The following is a 19493-nucleotide window of genomic DNA, read 5'->3' as shown; positions in this document are numbered from 1 at the left end:
GGCTGATTGAGGTCACAGACGGAGATTCCAGCTTTGGGAGTTATTACACCTGGCGCCAATGAACAAGACATGCCACTTGAGTATGTCCCTGAATGCCTTGACCTTTCAAGGTTTCTCATCTGATCGGAAGATGCAACAGTCGCAAACATTTGAACCTTGGGCATTCTCTACGTACTAGATACACATGACTTTACGCGCCATCCCAAGTTCAAATTTAACCCCAAAATACCGGTGTGATAGTTTGGTTGCGAACAAGGACATCGCCATCAAGTGTGTTCATCATGCCATTATATCGCGTGAAATGCTTAAAAGGTTGAAATGATTCCAATGTTGAATATTTTGTTGATCACAAACTTATAAACACATGATATGACGTTATTTTTTACCAATTCATGAAAGAATCATGCGAAATCCAAATTAACAAACTGCGATAGTCAGTATTAATTTTATTCAAAATTTTCAAAGATCCAGACAGCCACTTACTTCCAATGACACCGTTCACAGGAATATCAATTGATGTAGTATACGAAGCAGCATCACTCAACAAGTAGACATAGGCACCACCGAGCTCCTGTACCTCAGCCAGTCTCGGGAAGCCGCCATAATACTTGAGCTGTTGCTCCCAATCAGGCTGTTGTGGAACCCAGTATGTCATAGCAGTGTTGACCAGACCAGGAGAGACACTGTTTACACGAATGCCATGTTGAGCCCACTCCATAGCCAGGGTGTGCGTCATATTGCGGATACCGGCCTTTGACGCGCCGTAGGGGGTGGACGGGACGCGCTGCCAAGAGTTACAGTTAGTCCAAGTTGTGAAACAACAAACAAAACCGAATTATTTCTACGGACCTTGTTGGGGCGGTAGGAGGCCATGGAAGCTGTAAAGACGATCGCCCCCTTGATTCCAAGCTTGATGAATGCCCGGGCAGCACACCTGGCTGTGTAGAATGCTCCAAATAGCTGATACATTCCTGTGAGTTAGCCAGGGATCGATCAATCGCGAAGAGCAAAGGTGACGAAAAAAAGAACATCAGTAAGGGAGCTCACGTTAACAGAGAAAAGCGACTCGATTTCCTCGGTCGTGAAATCCAGCGCCGACTTGTGGTTTGTCCGACCTGCATTCACGACCATCCCATGGAGAGCCCCGGCCTCCTCAACAATCTTGTCCACTGCTGTGGAGATACTGGCCTCTTTAGTGACATCTGCCTGGAGGGCGAAAAGTTGACCCGGAAAGCGCTTGGAGAGCTCTGCAAATTCCTCGCCTGGTTCGCCGATATCGATGGAGTAGATGCGGGCGGCTCCGTTCACTAGACAGCTTTCTGCGACACCGAGGCCGATTCCACGGTTTGCACCAGTGACTGTACAGATTGTGGGTTAGAGGCCACCTCAGAAAAAACATGCAGGATGTGTCCACTCACTTGCAATAACCTTGGAGTCTAGCGCGATCTTGGTCTGCGGCTCGGAAGGAGCTGACTGTGTGGGAGTAGAGGAAGACATGTTGTGGATTGTCGGTGTCACTTATTTGGAAGACCTTTATTTATTTTGTATAGCAGCATGAGGGACTGGCATTCTGCGACTTTATAACCCCAGCTCTGGGCTCATGACGAAGCTTGTTACATTGAGGACACGACGCGGGAGCGCGGGGTCACCTTTGGCCCTCGCGTCGAGACCAAGACGTTGTACAAATCTGTGGTTTAAAATCAACCATGGAGGATCGTTGATGTACTTGGGAGCTGAGCGCTGATTGGCACCGCCGGAAGTGGGGAGCATCGTGGGCCTCGAGTCGAGCACTTTTGCCCCGCACGGAGATGGTCCGATACTATGATGGCATCAATTGATTGATGAACTTTAGCCGACATGGAGTAATAGAAACCAATCTTTCATTTCAAACTTGACGCGTGTAAATAGAAATATTTCTTCAGGATTGTCATATTTAAATTTTAGAAGACTATTCTCGAAGATAAACGAGTTACATTATTGATTATCGAAGACTATGTGCATACCGTGTTACTACGACCCCGACGCCAATGACAGATCTGGGGAGCAGGATAACACATGTGTAAATTAAAATATCCCCCCACCCAATTGATGCTCATTTCCAACATTGAAGGTATTATCTAGCCACATGTGCTCGGATAGTCTATAACTACTAGTGAAATGAGTAACGTTGAAGTTGTTCAAGAATTTAAAGCATTTAGGCTAGTCTTTACATAGGATATATAGCATCGTTAGATTTCATCAAATCGTTCACTCCATGTCCATATCGCACTCATCATTATCATAATCGCCCCAGAACTCCTTCAAATCTTCGACACGCCATGCAGTAGCCCATCCAGTCTCATGCTCGATCCGGATCAAGGTATCCACGATAGCTGCATGCTCAGAGTAGTGCGACATTACCTTCCCGGCAATCCAGAGAGGCTGAAGTGCATTGGTCCAGCAGCCACTGTATCACAAATTAGCAAATAATCACAAGTCAAATGCGGCCAGACAGGAAGCTGGCTTACTGGTGTGCATTCGAAGCAGATATAGCACAAATCTGCCGAGCATGCCATAAAACCGATTTCTATGAGGTAGTGAGTAGAGAAGATAGAAAAAAAAAACGACAAGTGAATGACAAACCGGTTTCTTCGAAAGCTTCAATGTCTTGGGTTTTCGTTGAAGTAATAAGAGAGCGCAAACGTGGTAAAGCTGGTTGCCAGAGACTAGGCGGCGTCAGTATGGACCGTATATCTTCAGTCGGGTCTGGCACGTACTAGCATCTCCATTCCCGTATAGAACTGTGGGGAATGGCCTGTCTTTCCCGGTGTACCCGGGTGTAGCGACTGCGACCGTGAAAACGGGTTTCATCTGACTGGGCCGATTCTCATACCACAGCTCTGCATGGCGAAATACTTCCTGCCAACGATGTATATACGAGTTTCCTTCTTCGTCTGTGGATGATGGGCATGAGGTACAGGGATGGGCAGTTTTCGACCCGCCAAAAAGAACTCCAAGTGTCTCTGCACAAAGATAAACGGTGTAATTGGCATATGCATCGAAGTTGTTTTTTGCCGAAGACAGAAACAGCAGAGATGCTTCTACGCAACTCATATCCCGCGGCCTCCAATTATGAATCGGGATGATAGTCTCTTCCTCTGATATGAGGCCACCGCAAAGGTCTGGAGAGTCATTAGCAATGGACAGATGTAGCCTTGGAAGACGACGTACCCATTCTCGCAAAGCACCAGAACAGCGCCTGCTCTTCTTTTCCGGAGAACCCATTGATACCAGCTGCCTGAATAAGATACGCACAGCCATCTAGATGACGGCGCCATTCTTTGGGATTACCTGGGGAAAGTCAGTAGGTGGCAGGAAGATCGTATACGAAGATACATACAGCTCAGCATTTCCAAGACGCACAGAATAACACAAGAAGCAATGACGGGCGTTGTTTTGTTTTCCAACGCCGGCAGTAGAAGGTGTATAGCCTCCTGGTAAAGCGACAAGCTTTCTGACTGAGACTTTTCATTCTGCAATCTTTCGAGTTGCCGCGCTGATAGTGCAAGAATGGAGTAGCGAAGATGCGGTGATGTCTTCGCCATCTGGGGAAAAGTAGAAGCGAAGTGATGGTTGTTATCAAACATGTCGAGCTTTCGTAGTTAGCCAAGTCCTGACAATTTTCCCAGTTCAGACAGAGGACTCACCCATGAGCAAATTTCATTCAAGTAGTTCTGCCAAAGGATATGTTCCCGCTCAGGGGAGAGATCAATGAATCTTCCGGATCTTGAGCGCCGTGACTCTCTTCCTGACCTGCTGAAGGTATCCGAGTCGCTGAATGGCGTGGGTGTATGAAGGTGAGATATCGAGCCCCGGGGACTACACAGGTTTGTGACGTCAGGTCTTGCAGTCCATAGTTGGCGATTTCGTAGGGTGGTATGGAGCGCTTCGTAGGTAGAGCCAGGAAGAAAGACATCGTTTGTGAAGTCCGCCGGATCTGAAAAAATACCGTGATTGAATATAGGTGAATGAGATTGAAATGAGCCTGACACTGAAGGCTGGAAATGTGGGCCATTTGTAAGATTTGGGAGTGTCGCTAGGTCATCTATCACAAATTCCGGGCTGGAATTCAGATAGGCATTAGAGGAGGCATCGTCGTGTAAAGAATGTGGCTCAAAGTGACACTGGATATCGCTCGGATACTGTTCCTGTATATTGCCGGCGTGTAGATCAATCCGACCAACACTTTGCTGATTGTTAATATGGTGCGTAGATTCATGGCCAGACAGCGGCGGCGACAACCCCTGAGTCTGGCCAGGATTGGTACCGGGACTATGAGTTGCAGTTCCAGGCGAGTGAATTTGATGACCTTCGTTGGCGACATCAGGTGGGGGCGCAACATCGTTGGTCTTTGAGGGTGATGGAGATGGAGACAAACAGGGCGGTTCTGACTGATTGAGATTTAAACTCAGATCCAGAACCGTCTCTGTTTCAAACTGCCGTTTAGTGCCCCTCGTGCGGGGCATATTTGACAAGTTATTCAATATCTTGAATTTGCTTTGACGTTTATTATTGCTGACAGCCCCTCCCTGACTCATGGAGGGGTGATTCGATTCCAACACCTTAATATTCGCATCACGAAATGAACCAAGTATGCGCCATTGACAATCTTCCCCGCGACGATTACAGCCAGTACATGCTGGCTTGACTTCATCACATTTTCGCCGTCTACGGCTGCAGTTGAGACACCCATTTCGAGTGCGCCTCTTGCGCTCTGCCAATTTGGTACCATGGGCCATCTCTGGGGCTATATGTGAGTGTTCCTTGTCCGTGTTGCTGCACTGCAGAGGACTGCTGGGGAATGTGTTGGCTATCGCCATTCTAGGAATCTTTTCCTGGGGTGTTGATGGTTGTAGAATGACGGAGGATGAATGGGAGTAAGATTACTTGAATGGGAGCGTTTAAGCGCGTCCTCGGGCCGGACGTATGGGGTATGCGACGTGATTGGCCAGTACCCCGAGTCGAGCCGATTTGTGGGGATTTTACATCGCGGGGGTTTCCCGAGACGTGGAGACGCGGCACGCCCTTGGCTTGGTCCTTGGAAAACTGTTGAATTCGTTGCTGGATTACGCCGTTCATTTGCTTGGCAGCGTAGTGAAGAATATAGAAGACAAATGTATGAGACAAAACTCCGAAATAAATACAAATTATTCAACATGTTGTGCGGCTTCGACCCCAGCTTCTGTCTCCTTTCCACAAGCAATGCGAGTGTCGACATCGCCGGCCATACCCATAGATGGCTGCCAGTAAAGTTGGACCTTGCCACCGGTGAAGAGCTTGTCGATCTGCTCCAAAGTGAGATTGCGCGTCTCCGGGTAGAAGAAGTAAATAAGAGGGAGGAAGCAGAAGTTGAAGACTTTGGCGGAATATTAGTTAGCGCGTTCATTGAAACATGCGAGACAGTGGTGCGTACCGGCAAAGTAAATGTATGTCTTATATCCAATGTTTGAAATGCTGACCGGGGTAATTTCCACAACCAAGAATGTGCAAATCCCTATTTATCTTTTGGTAAGCGCGAGCGAGTGAAGTGGGGTTGAGAAATTCCATACAATTAGTTGCAGTGGCAAGAGCCGCTGATTGGGTTCGGATAGCCAGGGGGGAATATTCGGCCGGCACTGGATTGCGTTGTTAGCAACCACATTGTAATATGGCGAATTGGAGGCTCGGGGTACTTACGGAGCCAAGGAATAGCTAGGAGGCCAACGCCGAAAAAGAAGTTGAACATGAATAGCATCACGGTCGCAACAAGGCCCGCTGCATGACCACCATTCGAAACAGTGCCTGCCAAAATAGCCATGCAACAGCCTTGACCAACCACCGCAAACATCATCAACTTTCGGCGACCAAGTCTACATTCAATTAGCGAGATTCAAAATTCAATCAAAAGAGTGCTTCATACCGATCAATAACCCAAATGGGAACCAATGAGGAGAAAAAGTAAGCAATGCCATTAAACCCAGACAGGAGCAAGGCGGTGTTATGCGACATGCCCACAGACTGTTCAAAAATCTCTGTTGCATACTGAACGGAAGTTAGAAATGGCTCTTTCATTCGTTGAGAAAGTTAACTCACGTAGGTAATTAAGTTGATTCCTGAAATCTGCTGCATCATTTGTCCGCCCATGCCCAATAGAGTTCGGTGCAGGAACTTCTGGTCGCCATTCTGGAAGATAAGCTTGAAAGAACCTTCGGCGGAGGCCTCAGTTTCATCTCTGATTGCTTGCGAGATTTCTCGGACATCAATGCCAACAACAGCGTCATTTTCGTCAATTTCCTTGGCATTTTCTTGGAGTCTCCAGATGACATGGCGTGCTTTGTCTTCATTGCCATGTTTGATCAGCTGATGAGTTGTTAGTATTGATAAAGTTTTTCTCTTTGAAAAAAGAAGCAAAAGGAAATAATGCCTGTGATCTTACCCAGCGAGGAGATTCAGGGAGAAACATAACCCCGATGAAGGTTAGGATAGCAAAGAGAATCTGTAAGGCGATGGGAAAACGGAACTGCACTTCACTCTCAACGAAGCTGAAGCCATAATCTGGACAATTGTCAAATTAGAACCAGAGAAATAGTTTTCAAGACCGATCTATACTCACCAACCCAATAGGACATCATAACACCAAAAATGTTGATTCCCAATTCAATGGCAAGCTAACTTCATGTTAGAAGTTGTCCTCATGCTGGAATTCCAAGCCAACATACCCCTTTACCACGACTCGCAGCTTTGCTCAATTCCGAATGCCAGACCGCTGGTTCAAGTTAGCAGGGATTGTGAATTTTGAGAAGACGAGTTCTTACGGATAGTACTGGTGTTGAGACCATTGCCAACTCCCGCAACAATTCGTCCAACGATGAGTTGAGGGATCCCATAGGCACTGCATTGAAGAGCAGCGCCAATGCTTAAAATGACACACCCAGCCAATATGCACTTGCGTCGTCCAAGTCTCTCACCAACAAGTAGAGAAATGATTGCACCCAAGAAGCAGCCCTGTCCATGTTAGTCTCGTCAAACCACAAGTATCGGTCCCAGCATACAATTTCATAGATAGCAACGCTGTAGGGAACAAAAATGAGTTAACATGGCCCAACAGCTGAGTGGAATAAGCACTTACACTGTTCCTTGCAAAGATGAACTTCCATGACCGGTTGAAGTGGTGTCAATTTCGGGAAATCTCGCGGTGAATGCATCACCGCTTAATAGACCAGACATAACACCCTGGTCATAGCCAAATCTATCATGAACTGGTAAGCAGAGAAGTCGTTTTGGTTTTTTTCAATCGCTTGCACTCACAGCAGAAAGCCGCTGCCAGCAGTAGCTGTGATGGCCCATTGCAATGATGTCCCCGTGAGGAATGACATGACGAATTCAGAGTCTCTCCCAATAAATCTCAATAAGTATAAATCACCAGGCCGGAATTGTCTTAGGCAATAATCGAAGAGCAGATACCAGACCACGTGTATCCAGGCATCCCCCCTGGCAGTGGGGCTTTCAACTCTTTATAACATGCTTAGAACCATCGGTTCGGGCTAACCTCCGCAAATCGGTGGCGCCACAAAACATGTCGTAACTATGGGCCGGGGGAATCTTAAATGCCCCAGAAATGACGCCGTGGTGTGGAAAAGCGGGTAAAGTCCGTAACGCGGGGGGAAATGGGGAAAGTCCAGTGATATGTCCCGCATAAAGTAAGAACTAGACTAGTCATGCATTTGTTGATGCTTGACGTGGGTATAAGTACTAGCAGCATGGTCAGACTCAATCCACGTGCCAGGAAGCCAAATGTGAACAGCGATCCATTAATATCAGGCTATAAAGGCGCCTCGCACTTTCAAATGAAGCTCTAGCAAATTCCTGAATCTGGATTCTGCATCAAGATTCAAGATTCAAGCCGTTCCTGGGCCGAAGAGAGTGGGTCGTGCCGAGTCTGTCAAAGTTCTCCGTATGACTCGGTACTCATTCTCGGCTAAACAAGTAAAAGCCTCAACGGCGCTTCGGGTTAACACGTTGGGAGAATTTCCTAATTTGGCCAACCACAATCTCATTCATCTCCTTCCAACTGCACATCTTCACCCCCACATCATTAGAGCTCCATTTTGATTCCCCGTATTTGACCCTCAACCCCCGCGGTCTCGATCACTTGCCTTAAAGGGTAACTCTTTGCACCTCCAGATCATACCTGACTCTCTATTAACCCACACCATTGATCGAACCACCCTCAGGATTCAGGACTCAGGACACACCATCATGATCTGTTGGGCGCAGACGAGGATACTGGAAAATAACTGGAGACCAGTGAACACATCATTTGTCCTTGGAGCGTTCCACTGTGGTTCCCAATAATTATTTCCCTAGTTAGGTCATATCTAACCGCTCAGCTCCAGAGCTACTGCTTAATAGGATGTGAGATAATTTTCTTATATGAGGGGCGCACCCTCATGAAATTTCCACTATTTAACTATAGAACAATTCACTCCATACAATCTCCAATCGCATTTCTCCTCTGTTCAAAGCCTACGCGAAAACCGTCCTACCAAAATGGCTCCCTCTATCACCCTCGACCAAACCTACCCTCCCGTCGTCCCCGAGTCCAACGAAACCCCCGCCGCGTTCGCTCCCACCAATGACCTATTCTCTCTCGCAGGCCGCACAGTCGCCATCACCGGCGGTGGTCGTGGCCTAGGAATGACACTGACCACCGCCGTCCTCGAAGCCGGTGGTGATGTCGCCTGTATGGATCTTCTTCCCGAGCCAGGCGCCGAGGAGTGGAGTGCCGTCCAGAAGCTCGCCAAGTCGAAGGGTCTGCAGGCGACTTATAACAAGTGCGACATCACCGACGAGGAAGCTACCAAGGTCTTACTTGAGAAGATCGCGACCGATGGAAAGGCTCGTAACATGCCCTTGCGTGGATTGATTACCTGTGCTGGAATTCAGCAGATGGTACCTGCTCTGGACTACCCTGTTGATGGGTATCGTAAGATGCTTGATGTCAAGTGAGTTTTATGCGACGTTTCAATACGAAAAAAAAGAAAGAAACAATCGAAAGGAATTGAAGGCTGACGGTTGGTTGTCCAGCGTACTCGGAACATTTATTCCTGCCAAGCACTTCTCACGCATCTTGGTTGAAGAGAAGGCCCCCGGAAGCATCGTGATGATTGCCTCAATGTCCGGTCAGATCGCCAACCGGGTACGTTGTATTAAGTGAAAAGCAAGGAAATTTAATAATTTACTGACTTTTGGTTTGTAAAGGGCCTGACATGCACTGCCTACAACTCATCCAAGGCCGCCGTCCACCAGATGTGCCGATCGGTCGCCCAGGAATGGGGCCAGCACAACATCCGCGTGAACACTTTATCTGCCGGGGTAGGAATTCACAGAATTGTTTTCAAAATTGGGGAGATTGTGTCGCTAATTTTCGACGACAGTACATTCGCACTGCTATGACAGATGCCCTGCTGAAGGAGAAGCCCGAAGTAGAAGAGACATGGATGCGCGGCGCTCTTCTCGGTCGCTTGGGCGCGCCCGAGGACTTCAAGGGTCCAACCATCTACATGCTGACTGATGCCAGTGCTTGGATGACCGGCGCCGACCTCCGTGTCGATGGCGGACACTGCGCGTCGGCGTAGAGTTTTTCAATTGAATGGGATGATGAAATAGATGAGATATGCTTATCGGGGCGTTAATAGATGTCATTGGAGAAGGCGGTACGTATAGAACGACATGCCTATGGATTCCAATGTTGGTTCGTACTGGCCAAGGTACTGGCCAAGAATTAGAATATATGAATTGTTCAAAATTTGAATATAAAGAACGCTAGCGTATGTATCCATGATTTTTTTTTCATGCCAATTTGTATAAGAAAAAACGCATCATCATGAAGCGCAATCCAGTCTATCGCCGTCTGGGTTTCTCCAACCCAGACAGGTCATCGTGGAAAAAAAGAAGAAAATAAAGTTGAGAAGGTATCCTGCCGCTCAATACTTGAATAATGCCGAAATAGGGACGCTGTCGAATAGGAACCTGAATAAAGAGCAAAGAAACGTGAAAATTTCGTTATGTGCTTTGATGAAGCGAGTTGGAGGTTCCAAGGTTGGATGGCTGAGGAGCTCTGACGATAGGTCGGACCGAAGGAATGAGCAGTTTTCCAAGCTGGAACTTGAAAGTGGAAGCAAGACCGCAAAACAAGAAAAGTTCAAGAAAGAAACATCCCCCGAAATGTTTTTCAGACGCCCATCATCGGCCTTTTACTACTTTTGGATGCCGGTGGCATCTCTCTGAGTAATCAAAGAAAATCGTAAATAGGAGAATTGATGCCCCATGGCGCCCCAGTAAGGGGCTGGGGCACAGAAAAATCACAGACTTAACTTTTCGCTCATCCAGCACCGAGTTGAACGGTGCGGGTTATCAAGGGGCAACGCCACCGAGTGAACGTGAGAAGACCACTAGCCTAGGAAGGGTCGCTGGTCATTAGAGATAGTCAGTCATGCGAGGAAAGTTTAATGAGATTCCGAGCATCTCATCAACGCTGTTTGTCTGTGATGTTGTGAGAAATTGTTTGCCAAGAAACAGCATGTTGTTACCAACCAGAGTTAGAAGCTCGGGCGCGATATGAGTAGGTAGAGCCGGCGGGGCTGGCGAGTCGGGCGAGTCCATCGAGTTTGGTTGGAGGAGTGGGAAGTTTATTGCCTGATCTAAAAATACTGCGCACTCGAGATCGGGCCACGTCAGTGGCATTTCGCCAGTGAATGGATCTATAGAATGTCTCGATTAGCTACTGTCGTATTTCAGCTTGATATCGCCGCCCGACATCGATCATACCTTTGGGAGACTCCGGAGCAAGGTCTGGAATGGGTTCTGCAGCAGGCTTCGGGACAGGTTCAACGCCAAGGCTGCCCGGGTTGGGTACGTCGTTTGACTGGGTGTCGTTTTGCTGCTCGTCGAGCTTTTGGAAGATCACATAGATCGCTTGGGTCGTATTGGCGGACTTGGGGTACGACTCACCCGCTTCGGACCAGATGGCGTATGAGGTCTGCAGAGCGTGGATGATTGCGTTACGAACGGGTTCCGTCAGTGGTCGTGATCTTGGGTTGCTTTTTGGGGTGTTCGAGACGTCGTAGTTCAGTTCCAAACATAGCAGAGTTGTTCCTAGCAGCATCACTCCTCTCATGATGGGCGAATTGACCTTCCACTTTTCGCGGAAAAGGCGTCCCCCAGGCTGCGATTCTTGATGCATGACACGATGATACTGGAGGATTTTGAGAGCCGCTCCGATGCAGGTGCTGCGGGAGTATGAATATCTTTCATCGGATCTGGAAGCGGCCAGGTATCGATAATGAAGAACGCATCTTGCCTTTGCTAACAAAGTCACAAGTTGAATGCGATGAAGGATGGTCTCTGGTGTGTCCATGAGAGATTGATTCAGGGGACGCTCCAACAGGAATTCCGGGTTTTCCAAGTATGTGTCGAGCAAAAGCTTGTCCAGGCGCATTACTTCTGCGTAGTTGGGTCTCCGAATCGATGTCGAGAAATCGGTAATAATGCCGAGCATTGTGGTCAGTTTTGTCTTGGCGACGAGCCACTGGCAAGGTGTTGAGTATGTGATTGGGCGGGAAGGTGGTAGCTCAGTTGTGTCCTCGTCGAAATCACTATCCAGAAGATTCCTCGGAGGTGCTGTGTCTGACTGGAACTCCCGCAGTAGCCGTGGGAGTCCGACGGATAGTGAAAGCATCACATCAAGGTTGGTGACCGTGGCCCAGACCCTTCGTCTCATCTCGCCTTGGTAAGGTGTAATATCGGGGAAATGAGACGCATCGCGGTGATAGCCCATGCGTTGAGCAAGACGCGTAAGAATGCCCAGGATGATGAGGCTATTCACCTCGCCATCTCCAATTTGATTGAACTGTGTACTCAAAGTAAAGCAGATGGTTTCAATTGTATCGGGGGGACAGTCTTGGTATCTACCAAGTACCAAGCATTGGTGCACCTTCTGGTCGAACCTTGTGATCAACTCGTTCCTGTTCTCCACACCATCGGTCTGGAACATCAAAGCAAGAGACATTGCACCATAGAACTTTCCAACCCACATTATATGTGCACTGGCGGGGTTCTCCCAGAATCGGTCATACTAAATGCGAAGGTCAATTGTATTCCTGTAGATTCAAACTGACAAAGTAGAATTGTCATACCTCTTTCAAAAATGTGGGCCCATGAAGCACTAAATTGAGTGTCAGATGAAAGCTCTATAACTTGTTCGGAGTGGTATGTCATACATGGTAGAGAGGTGTAATTCAAGTAATCAGCGACCAGTCTGTCGCAAGTTTCTCGAGGAGGAAGCCCTTCCAGGATTTCGCCATGTGTTGTGGGCTCACACTGGGGAAACACCACCTCTGATGAGCTCTGTGTCCAGTCGGACTGGTTCGCAAGAGCTGAAACCTCATTTTGTACAGAGTCCTTGAGCTCGGTGATCTGTTATACAGATTAGCTGAGGCCCACTTCGCTAGAACGCCCATAACTTACCCCGTCTAAGATTGCGGTCCAGTGCGTATCTTGAACATATGTGGTTTTGCTGTCTTGCATTGAAATATGACCAACCGCTTCAGATGCCTCACTTTGGGTATCTCCTTCGGCTTCTGATGTCGCCTTGTCTTCATCATCGCCGAGTGGGTCTTGACTTTCAACCTGTTCGGGGTTATTCTTTTTATTGGCATCATCCACGATAGCCGCAATCAACTTCTCCAATTGCTCGATACGCTGCGGTAGGGTTGATCTTGGTGGTGGTTGATCTTTGGAAATTCGCCCGGTCGCACCTGCGCTGGCAGGATACGTGCAAGACAGGGGGAGACCTCGCTCCCTGCAAGCTCCACAAGGGTGGCTTCGATCACATCGTAGTCTATAAAACCTTTAGTTCCTCTGATTTGAAGCGTAATGAATAAATAAAACTTCTGGGGATCAGCGATCCATACTTTCTCCTCCTGCACATATTGCATGATAACTGGGGCTTATCTCGTCGCCGACTCGGTGGAGGAAGTTTTCTCTTTGGCTCCGACATCACGTCTGTTAGATGACAAGAACGACAAACTTGAACTAGAATCCTTGATCTTTCTTTTCTAGTCCACTCTGGCTTTTATGACTTTGAGTTGAGGGGAACTGATTTAATACAATGGAAGGTGCAGCATACTAGGGGTTTGAGAACGAGGTGGTGGGGACGTGATTGTCCGACCCTCCGACCCTCCGCTCCGGCTTTCCCGCATTGACCTTGAACAAATGTACGATCACGATCTATCATATCTGATCTATCATATTTGACATGAAGTCAATGCAGCCCGTGTTCAAGTGGGCCCACTCTTAGATTAATACAAAGGATGAAAGGATCTTTTCGCGGTTGCTTAATTCGTGAATGAGGCTCAACATGGGGGAATGGGGTGTGGGTAAACATCAAAATAACATCTACAAGTCGCGACTCGTTTGAGCCCTCAGGCGGCGCAGAAAATACCTAGGATGTATTAATCAGAATCCCAGCAGTTTTCTTTCTCTTCGTAGCTCTGCAATTTGGAATCGTGATGAGCACAGGGACTCTCGGCTTGGTGCGGGGAGAATGACCCCCTGTTCATGGCTGAAAGACATGGATTTCTCATCAAAAAATGCGGCAGGTCCAAAATGATGGGAAGAAAGAGGCTCGGCTAGAAATGATCGTCCCCCCAATGCCGATTGCCGGAGATGTTATCAATCACCGCGGCTATCTCTGAGTGGACGGGGAAGTTGTCGCTCCATGCATTCGCTGCTGGCATTCGCGCCACCGCTGTTCAATCTTGATGTGTTCTGGCGCGAAGCTTTCGAAAATTACTGGCGACAGCACTGGGGCGGGGTACTCCGTATACGTGGCCCTGCAGCCCAGTGCGGCTGGAAGGGTCCACGGGCCACGATAAACGAGGCATCCAGGACTTTTGTCATGTCAGCATTCAGCCCCCCTCAGGCAGATTTCAAAAAGTTCGACAGGTCTGCTTTCCTCGCGCTGCCTCATTTCCCCCCGTCAGGCATCAAATTTTGAGGGAATTTTTCCACCCTTTCACCTAGTGTGAGCTGTGTCAATAAGACAATTTCCTCAACCAATGACTGCGACCGGGGCAGTTTTGATTTCAAGCGATAGTGGAATGGGCGCGAGACTATTTAATGTGGCGCATGGCCTGTGGCTGTTGAGCTGAGCAAAATATTGATAGTCATGGGTGGATTGGCACGAGAAGGACCGGTTTCCTTTTCCGTCTTCAACAATGAGACACGGAGTAGGAGTGCGGTCCACGGGTACGAACATGTATCTGTGACCGGATACCTCTCGCTTCGGCGCGTTATTTTGAGGATAAAAAAGCCGACTCCTCGACTCCTCTGTTTCATGGCATTTCAGCCGATTAGGACCAGGACCACAAGGACCCGGGTAGTTGTAACTTGTCACAATGGGGTCAAAATCGAATTCCCGTCAGAATGTGATGAACTGTATCAGCTGAATAATCATTAAAAATACCGAAGGATCGGCCGAGGCAATAAGATCGGACAGTAAGATGGATGCGACTCCACATGTCATGATTATCGAAAAATAACAGAAAAACAGACCAAAAATAAACGGCTGCCTGGTTACTCCGGGCGCCGGGCTCCGTAGTGGAAAGTGAATTCTGCCCCAGTAGAAATCTTACATAATCGATTGAGATATTCACCGCCCTGGGTTTCTTTCCAATTGGGATCTTCAATGGTCCCGTGGTTGAACAAAGTCTTCGTTCATCGGGTATTATGTCTTGGGAACCAGGGAAATGGCTTCATCAAATATACAAATGATCCCCGGTAGATTGTGAAACAAAACAACATTCGACTTCAAAAGGCTCGGAAACGTCGGAAGTTGTCAAGTGGGCTTAGCTGAAGGGGCCAAGGAAATCTAGAAGATTGAATCTCACAGCCCTACCCGAATGCCACGCTAAGCTCCGCCAAGGGTTTTACTGTGGCGCCACATGACGTGTCTCAGAACCACCTCGAGAGACGAGAAATCCGGGAACCTTGGTGAGAAAAGCTGAAAGCCTGTTGCTCTCATGGCCCAGGCAGACGGCAAAAAAATCTCGATTTAGAACAACCAATCAAAGCAATCACTAGCAATAACCGTGGTGGGTAATGATTCGTCCCGCTGTGGATCCTACGTAATGGCTCGAAACAATGACCTCGTCGGGAAATTAAGCCTTGAACTGTGAATTTTTTTCTTCAGGGGACCAGGACATACCCAGGACAGGAGAGGATGTACAAGTGAGCTCAGCGGTAAACCAACCAGGCTGAAAGGGATTGAAACATGGCTTATCTGGTGTAAACCTTCGGTGATTCTTTATCAGAATCCAATGATAACATTCGCAGAGGCACGTGGAGTCGCATCAGGTGACCGCCCCACTTCCCAGGGATTGTGCACAGACCACGACAAACAAGAATCCCCTTAAAAGGGGGTTTCTCCATTTTCTCTTGGCCTCTCTTGGCCTGCCAAGATCTTTACTTTGCTCATACTCTTTCTATCACTTTTTCCACCTTTCAATCAACAAGAAGCAACATGTTCGAGGCTATCAAGACTTTCTTCACTGGCCGTGAGGCTACCCAGGAGAACCAGTGGGATGCTACCACCGTCCAGATGCAGCAGCCCAACAGCCCCGCTGGCATGAACGAGACCGTTACCCAGCAGCCCGTATGTCTCTCAAAAGAAGCCTTTTCACATCTTAATTTCAGAGATCTTGAATGTTAACCAACAAATTGCAGACTACTGAGTCCATGAACGCCGTCCACATCCGTGGTGGTGGTGAGGGTGAGGATGTTTGCTGCGGAGTGTGAGTATCATCGAAGACCCGATCATCTCGTATTAGAGCGTTTATTGACTTTCCCTCCCCTTTTTTAGCTGCGCTGGTCTCTGCTGCTTCGAGTGCTGCGAGTGCTGCTGCTAAATTCCCAATACCCACGTTCAGAATGAATGATTGATTGATTCGTTCCGCTCGGCGGTTTTCAATTCCTGTACTTCGCTTATGCCACATATGATACAAATCTGACTTTACCATACCCACGTTACTCGTTTCTTAAACAAACTTGAAGTAGATGCACTCTCTCTTTATACTCAGATAAGAATTCACGCCTCCAAAGACTAAATGTCTGAATTGGCGCTTGCTCATCCAAGTCGCATATGACGTCGTCAGGGGCTGGTGGGGATTGAATTGCGGGGAAATTAAGGTTGAGCATTTGGACTCCATCTTAAACTGCAGTAGTTCAGGGTCCATCAAAGAAACGCCACAGACTACTAGCCACATGTCTCTTCGTTCGATCTAGATGTTCATATAGTGTGGAGAAATCGAAAACACTTACTTCTGGGGCTCTGGGGTACACGTTTTAGCCAACTGGGAACACGTGCGACATAGAAATCAAGACTTTACCAGCCACAACTCGCATTTGAACACTCAATTTTGAGCCACCAAGCGACTTATGATATTCAATGATGGTGTGCTTGCTAATAACAATTATTTGGAGGACGGCCAGAGCAGTGAACTCATATCAAACAGCATGGTGATGCAAATTTGCAGCGAGGGATGTCGCCATCTCATAGATCGCGATGATTGATCCAGTAGTGAACTGTGATCCTTTCGCGTGATTTGTTGATTCTAGTACTACGTATGAAGAGTTTGATTTTTAGGGGAATTGATCCTGTCGCGTGATTGGTCGATCCTGAACGAAGTTTGTGATTCTGGGACGCGTTCAGCGTCTCCCCTGAGGCATAAATACTTCTCTTTCTCTCTCTTCCTTCCTCCTTCCTTCCTCCCTCCTTCCTTCTTCCCCCCTCCATCTTTCCTTCATCCTTCAGTCTCACTCATCATACATTGGACTTTCTTTCATCAACTACTAAGTCATCTTTGATCTTATCTTGTTCATCATATATCCACTTGATATCATCCTTACCTGTACTTGATATCACATCACGTCTATATCATGTGCTCAAAGATGTATGTTTCCCTTTCTTTTCCTTTCCTTTCCCCCCTCCCCCCTTCCCTCATCCATTTATCATTCATGCTGATCTAAAAGTCTCTTAGGTTTCTGGACTCTACCAACCCTTCACATCTTGGTTACCTTGGTCAACACCTTGATCCAAAAGTTATTGAGCTTGCCTTGACACAATTCGAGGTAGTTACCCATGATTGCTCTCAAGATCAATCACCATCAGGTGAGAACTCCAGCGATCTCCCCAAAGCCTCCATTTGGACTGTTGGTGTTGCCGCTTCAGCTGGACGGTGAAGTCCAGGTTGCTTGCCCTTCAGGCCGGGGCCTCTTGATCCGCCCGCGTTTGTTTTAGGATCAATGCCTCCTCACTCACCTCCCCTTTACATCGTCATGACGAGTCACCAGCAATTTGCTGACGGAGGGTATATTTCATTACAGGTCTTGTCTTCTAGCCCCAAATGGCATAATGTCATGCTAGTACACTTTCTCCTCCTCGGAGTCCATGGATATCAGGTGAGAACTCCAGCGATCTCCCCAAAGCCTCCATTTGGACTGTTGGTGTTGCCGCTTCAGCTGGACGGCAAAGTCCAGACTGCTTGCCCTTCTGGTCTGGGGCCTCTTGATCCGCCCGCGTTCGTTTTAGGATCAATGCCCCCTTACTCACCTCCCCCTTTACCTCGTCATGACGAGTGGAAGAACTCACCAGCAATTTGCTGACGGAGGGTATCCTTCATCACAGGTCTTCATATCTTCTAGCCCTGCGTGGTATCAGTCGATCAGGTGAGAACTCTAGCGAATTTCCCAAAAGCTTTGATCTTTCCCTGTGGTTCTATGCTAACTCATTAAGTTTTGCAAGCTCATCTCCTATAAGAGCTCCTGCGGTTCACATCCACACAGCCTCAGGCTACCAAAGCGGCAGTCATCTCTCAGAAGCCTCGAAAACTCCCATATCTCAATTCAGCCCTCGAGTTCGTCACCGGCATCAAACTTCAACCCTTCTTCTTTTCTTTGTCTCCGTATTTTGTGGTGTGGGGGGACAAGCCACGGGTCAATTATGGGCAAGCAGCGAAGAAGCGCTGATGAGGGCGGGCCCCATGGTCAAGACCATCTCACTGAACAGGCGTCACGTATCTGAACAAGGTTGCGTGTCAGGACAAATTCAGTCAGATGGCCTTGACCATGAGGCCCAGCACGGTAACACTCGGCATAAATCTCCGCATCATGAATCATTCTTGTCTTGTCTTTCAATTGCGGGACTAAATGCTGGAGTTCAATGATTGCTGACGTCCCTTTCATCGTGGTGTGGATGGCTGATGCTATGCTGATTCTGGTATTGCGAGGTGGAGGCTCAAGCAACAGGCCAACAAGTTTCAGGAAACGGAACCAGTCCAAAAGCCGGACGGCAAACACTCTCAGCAAGACTCTCAAGCAAAAACAAAAACAAACAAAAACAAACAAACACCAAGCAGCCATTCTCAGCTCCATGACATGGCATCTCTCATCTACCCGGTCTTTGCGCCCCATGTTCTCGCTCAGGTAAGAATTTGCAATCTACTCGATGTTTATTTCCACTTTTTAATTCCTTGGACTAACTCAAGTTCCCAAAGATTCTCAAACGCTCGATTTCACCCACCCTTTGATTAATTCGACCAACCCTTAAAACAAGAAGACCCTCCAATCAGTTGGGATTGAACAGACATGCTAGTCGGATAAAATGAGAGTGGATTCTGTTTAATCTGGATGCTGTGCTGAAGTCGATACGGTGGTTGTTGGTTTTCGCGTCTAAAAAATGATGTTGATGCCTTTGGCTTGTGTAAGAGGAGAGATCAAAGATTTCTTACTTCAAAGACTTGTCAATATAAACGGGCCATGGAATTGGATGGTAGGCAATAAAGTTACTCTCTCTGAATCATTATACGAGTTTCCGTATTTTCTTTGAGAGTAGATCTTGATTGCCATTTGTCGCGTTATTTTTCTTGGCAAGGCCTTGTTACATGTGAGAGTATAGTACCAACATTGAAAGTCCTCCAATGAATGCCGTTTCCAAGCTCTCCTTACCTATTGGGTATCTGACTGAAGATTTGTTGAGCTTTTGGGGGAGCATCGGTGTGTAGATGAGGCTTTCACCCGCCAATCTGAATAACGTCATAATCATTTGGGTCCACGGGCATTCCCGACGGCCAAGGGTCCACATATGCAACCATATGAGGAAGTAGCGCTAGATAGCGATGAAAGCGGTTGATCATGGCACTACTAGATATGAAAGATAGTAACAATTACGCTCAAGTCTTTTGTTTGGCTGTTTTGGAGTTCGCGCGCATAGTAGTATTGATCCAGCTGTGCCAAGAATCAATTATTGCTTCACGCGGTGTGGATAATATCCTTTTTCGGCCTCATCAACATAATTTCCAAGATTATTGGCAGAAGCAAATAGCATTATGTAGTACTTATTGTTGTTTCAATTAAGG

The 19493-nt window shown here is 47.6% G+C and overlaps 8 protein-coding genes across 8 annotated transcripts; 3 read left to right on the top strand and 5 right to left on the bottom strand.

The window, feature by feature from the left end:
- Window positions 1-417: 417 nt before the first annotated feature.
- On the bottom strand, window positions 418-1497 carry N7466_007682 (uncharacterized protein; the record flags this gene model as incomplete). The annotated part of the gene is made up of 5 exons (XM_057167071.1): window positions 418-425; window positions 484-784; window positions 850-960; window positions 1048-1358; window positions 1419-1497. 5 exons carry the CDS (start codon window positions 1495-1497, stop codon window positions 418-420), a joined length of 810 nt encoding a protein of 269 aa, XP_057020112.1.
- Window positions 1498-1578: 81 nt separating this feature from the next.
- N7466_007681 (uncharacterized protein) lies at window positions 1579-1770 on the bottom strand (the record flags this gene model as incomplete). Its single annotated transcript, XM_057167070.1, has 1 exon — window positions 1579-1770. One exon carries the CDS (start codon window positions 1768-1770, stop codon window positions 1579-1581), a length of 192 nt encoding a protein of 63 aa, XP_057020111.1.
- A 477-nt stretch (window positions 1771-2247) lies between these two features.
- On the bottom strand, window positions 2248-4778 carry N7466_007680 (Zn(II)2Cys6 transcription factor; the record flags this gene model as incomplete). Its single annotated transcript, XM_057167069.1, has 7 exons — window positions 2248-2446; window positions 2508-2566; window positions 2623-2705; window positions 2757-3161; window positions 3211-3330; window positions 3380-3632; window positions 3687-4778. 7 exons carry the CDS (start codon window positions 4776-4778, stop codon window positions 2248-2250), a joined length of 2211 nt encoding a protein of 736 aa, XP_057020110.1.
- A 408-nt stretch (window positions 4779-5186) lies between these two features.
- N7466_007679 (uncharacterized protein) lies at window positions 5187-7394 on the bottom strand (the record flags this gene model as incomplete). The annotated part of the gene is made up of 12 exons (XM_057167068.1): window positions 5187-5395; window positions 5453-5533; window positions 5589-5654; window positions 5716-5888; window positions 5939-6060; window positions 6112-6378; window positions 6618-6686; window positions 6738-6784; window positions 6834-7023; window positions 7071-7089; window positions 7148-7267; window positions 7327-7394. The coding sequence occupies 12 exons, from the start codon at window positions 7392-7394 to the stop codon at window positions 5187-5189; spliced, it is 1431 nt and encodes a 476-aa protein (XP_057020109.1).
- A 1174-nt stretch (window positions 7395-8568) lies between these two features.
- Window positions 8569-9656, top strand: N7466_007678 (oxidoreductase, short chain dehydrogenase/reductase family; the record flags this gene model as incomplete). The annotated part of the gene is made up of 4 exons (XM_057167067.1): window positions 8569-9023; window positions 9106-9217; window positions 9280-9393; window positions 9456-9656. The coding sequence occupies 4 exons, from the start codon at window positions 8569-8571 to the stop codon at window positions 9654-9656; spliced, it is 882 nt and encodes a 293-aa protein (XP_057020108.1).
- Window positions 9657-10497: 841 nt separating this feature from the next.
- On the bottom strand, window positions 10498-13078 carry N7466_007677 (Zn(II)2Cys6 transcription factor; the record flags this gene model as incomplete). The annotated part of the gene is made up of 5 exons (XM_057167066.1): window positions 10498-10781; window positions 10849-12154; window positions 12277-12495; window positions 12547-12919; window positions 12993-13078. 5 exons carry the CDS (start codon window positions 13076-13078, stop codon window positions 10498-10500), a joined length of 2268 nt encoding a protein of 755 aa, XP_057020107.1.
- A 2523-nt stretch (window positions 13079-15601) lies between these two features.
- N7466_007676 (uncharacterized protein) lies at window positions 15602-15986 on the top strand (the record flags this gene model as incomplete). Its single annotated transcript, XM_057167065.1, has 3 exons — window positions 15602-15733; window positions 15805-15872; window positions 15941-15986. The coding sequence occupies 3 exons, from the start codon at window positions 15602-15604 to the stop codon at window positions 15984-15986; spliced, it is 246 nt and encodes an 81-aa protein (XP_057020106.1).
- A 1030-nt stretch (window positions 15987-17016) lies between these two features.
- Window positions 17017-17319, top strand: N7466_007675 (uncharacterized protein; the record flags this gene model as incomplete). Its single annotated transcript, XM_057167064.1, has 2 exons — window positions 17017-17030; window positions 17118-17319. 2 exons carry the CDS (start codon window positions 17017-17019, stop codon window positions 17317-17319), a joined length of 216 nt encoding a protein of 71 aa, XP_057020105.1.
- Window positions 17320-19493: the final 2174 nt, after the last annotated feature.

This window comes from Penicillium verhagenii, assembly GCF_028828195.1.
Source record: "Penicillium verhagenii strain IBT 33310 chromosome Unknown utg000007l_segment0_segment0, whole genome shotgun sequence".
NCBI classification, from domain to species: Eukaryota; Fungi; Ascomycota; class Eurotiomycetes; order Eurotiales; family Aspergillaceae; genus Penicillium; species Penicillium verhagenii.
The sequence above is the reverse complement of the archived record's forward strand: the minus strand, read 5'-3'. Positions and strand labels throughout refer to the sequence as shown.